Consider the following 2,399-nt stretch of genomic DNA (forward strand, 5'->3'; position numbering starts at 1 on the left):
CCTCTCTCTCTCTCTCTCTCTCTCTCTCTCTCTCTCTCTTCCTTTTCTCTCTCTCTCATTCTTCTTTGTCTCCCTCCTCTCTCTGCCTTGCTCGTCTCTTTTTCGTTTCTCTATCTTTTCTTTATCTCTCTCTCTCACATTCTTCTCTCACACTCTATACCAGTTCTCACCAACAGAGATGGGAACTTAAACAAATCTCCAAATGTTACACCACACAAAGTTCTTCCAAGCCACCTGGAAAGTCTGGATGCTCCTACCTGGGATATACTCCCGCACTGCTATGGACACCGTTGTAGACAGGGGTGTATTCAGCATCTGTACTGTAGCCAAGCAGGTTAAATTTGTATCTGCTTCTGGGACGATGATGAAGGTGCTCACTGCACTTACTAAGTCATCAGTTCCTGTAGTGTAGTCAGTAGTGTAATATATACTACTTGCCGCTGTGTTGTTTATTTTCCAGGTGATGGTAGGAGTAGGGTACCATCCTGAGGCCTGGCAGGAGATGTATACTGTGGAGTTGGGGGTCACGGTGATGGAGCTGCCGTTAGATACCTGGACCGATCCCATTACTGTTGGAGAAAAACAAATTATAAGAACCACGGCCAGAGGTAGTTGTTGCACAAATCATTTGCTTAATATGTTAGCATTACAGTCAGGTAACATACATTTTCAGGAGGAGACTGACAATAACAGGATCTAAAGTTCTAACAACATATTTACATTAGAATAAGGACTCCAACTTGTTAAAAAAAACTCAAATGTCAGGGCCTTTTTATAAAAACTGGAAAAAATAAACTTCTCCACAAGTTTTCTGTTGGGGTACCAAGGAGACCAACAAACCCAGAGGATTTCTCATGATTGGAGAGGCTTTTGGCAGTGCAAACAGCAGGAAAGGCGAGTGTCTACTGTCTTCTTTTATGGTTATGTTTTGATTCAGGGATGTTTTAGACAAGGGAAAGGAGTTGCTTGAACATAGCCTAACACATCCTTAGCATTTGAGTGTACAAATATAGTGTATTGATATATTAATTATGATCTAGATCCCTAGTGCCCATTCTGCAGCCATGGGGGCTGCATTGGGCCCTTCTGACCTATGGCTGGGTTCTCAACACTTCTGCAGAGAGTATTTTGTTTCAGGTAGACCAGTGAAGGAGAAATATTCTTTAAACTGGGTTTTAGTAGTTAAATGGTTTGGTTTATTTCTTTCACACAATTTTACTCCATCCCTTTGCTCTTTGTATGTCTCTCTTTCCTCTGATCTTTTATATAGGATTGTGCTGTGGCACAAGTCATTTTTAAGTGGGCTGTAGGGAGCACAAATAAGATAACATGGATTTGTAAAGGGGCTGCAATAGCAGTGATCTCTAGTAGTCTAATGTAATGTATATTCAGTCTATGACTGTCTCCTAAACATGTGCACAATATCCAATCATTCATATAGCATGCCTACAGTCTGCTGTGTATTGCCTTCAGTCTCTTAAAGCTTTCTGTAGCATTACATCCACTGAATATTATGTGCAGCCTTTAGGTAATCTCAGCGGCTGCACTTGAGGTCCCATTATCAAGGAAGTTGACTACCACTGATCTAGATCATTTCAGACTGAGGCTCTGAGCAGAGCTTTGGTTGGTGAGCCCAAATATGTGAGCTTGTCCTATCTGAAAGAACAGCGAGGATGGTGTTTTGTTTTCAATGTGTTTTTTATCATATTGGGAAGTAGATTATTATGTGCCACTTGTGCATGTGGTTTGTTAAAAAAACTGACAATAAAGACGTTTTTTATTTGATGTTTATTTGGTGCAGTCTGTTGCAGTGATGTGCCATGCCTTCTGTGCTGGGTGAGGCATCCCCCAGCCAGCCGAATTCCCACCCCTGTCTAGCTGAAACTCTGCCCCGTCCCGCCGAAGCCTGCCCCCAGCTCGGTAACCAAGCTGTGTGGGTATGAGGAAGGAAGGAGACAGGGAGGAGCCTCCCTGTCCCTCACTTGCTCGTCTCTGCTGAGGCATTTTGTTCCTTTTTATTGATTGGACAGCTTGGACCAATGGCGCTTTGCCATTGGTCCAAGCCATCCACAGAGCTCACGCCTCTAACACAGAGTAGAGGCTGTGGCAGCTCTTGCCTCACCAAGTTAGGTTACACAAGCAGTGGGGAAGCCTGCTGCTGTGTAACCTACCTGTCAAAAGCCGGATGCAGCGCTGCCTGTAATTAACAGGCAGCGCTCCATCCATGACAGGTTACACAGCGATTTCCCTGCTGTGTAATCAATGGAGAAAAAGCTGTCAGCTTCAGACTTGAAGCCAGGGGCGGACGGTGCCGGGGGGCAGGGTGGCAATTGCCCCCCGGGCCTCTCCGATGCTGTGACAAACGGCCCCTTGACCCCCGCTGCCACCTGCACCCGGCC

The 2,399-nt window shown here is 45.2% G+C and overlaps 1 protein-coding gene across 1 annotated transcript in view; it reads right to left on the minus strand.

Moving 5' to 3' along the window:
* Window positions 1–2,399, minus strand: part of IGSF5 (immunoglobulin superfamily member 5) — a 12,755-nt gene that overhangs the window by 4,076 nt on the left and 6,280 nt on the right. Inside the window, exon 3 of the mRNA XM_018552681.1 lies at window positions 258–569. Coding sequence (XP_018408183.1) covers window positions 258–569 — 312 coding nt within the window. The remainder of the gene's footprint in view (window positions 1–257; window positions 570–2,399) is intronic.

The sequence above is a fragment of the Nanorana parkeri genome, unplaced genomic scaffold, assembly GCF_000935625.1.
Source record: "Nanorana parkeri isolate BGI_ZX_2015 unplaced genomic scaffold, ASM93562v1 scaffold95, whole genome shotgun sequence".
NCBI classification, from domain to species: domain Eukaryota; kingdom Metazoa; phylum Chordata; class Amphibia; order Anura; family Dicroglossidae; genus Nanorana; species Nanorana parkeri.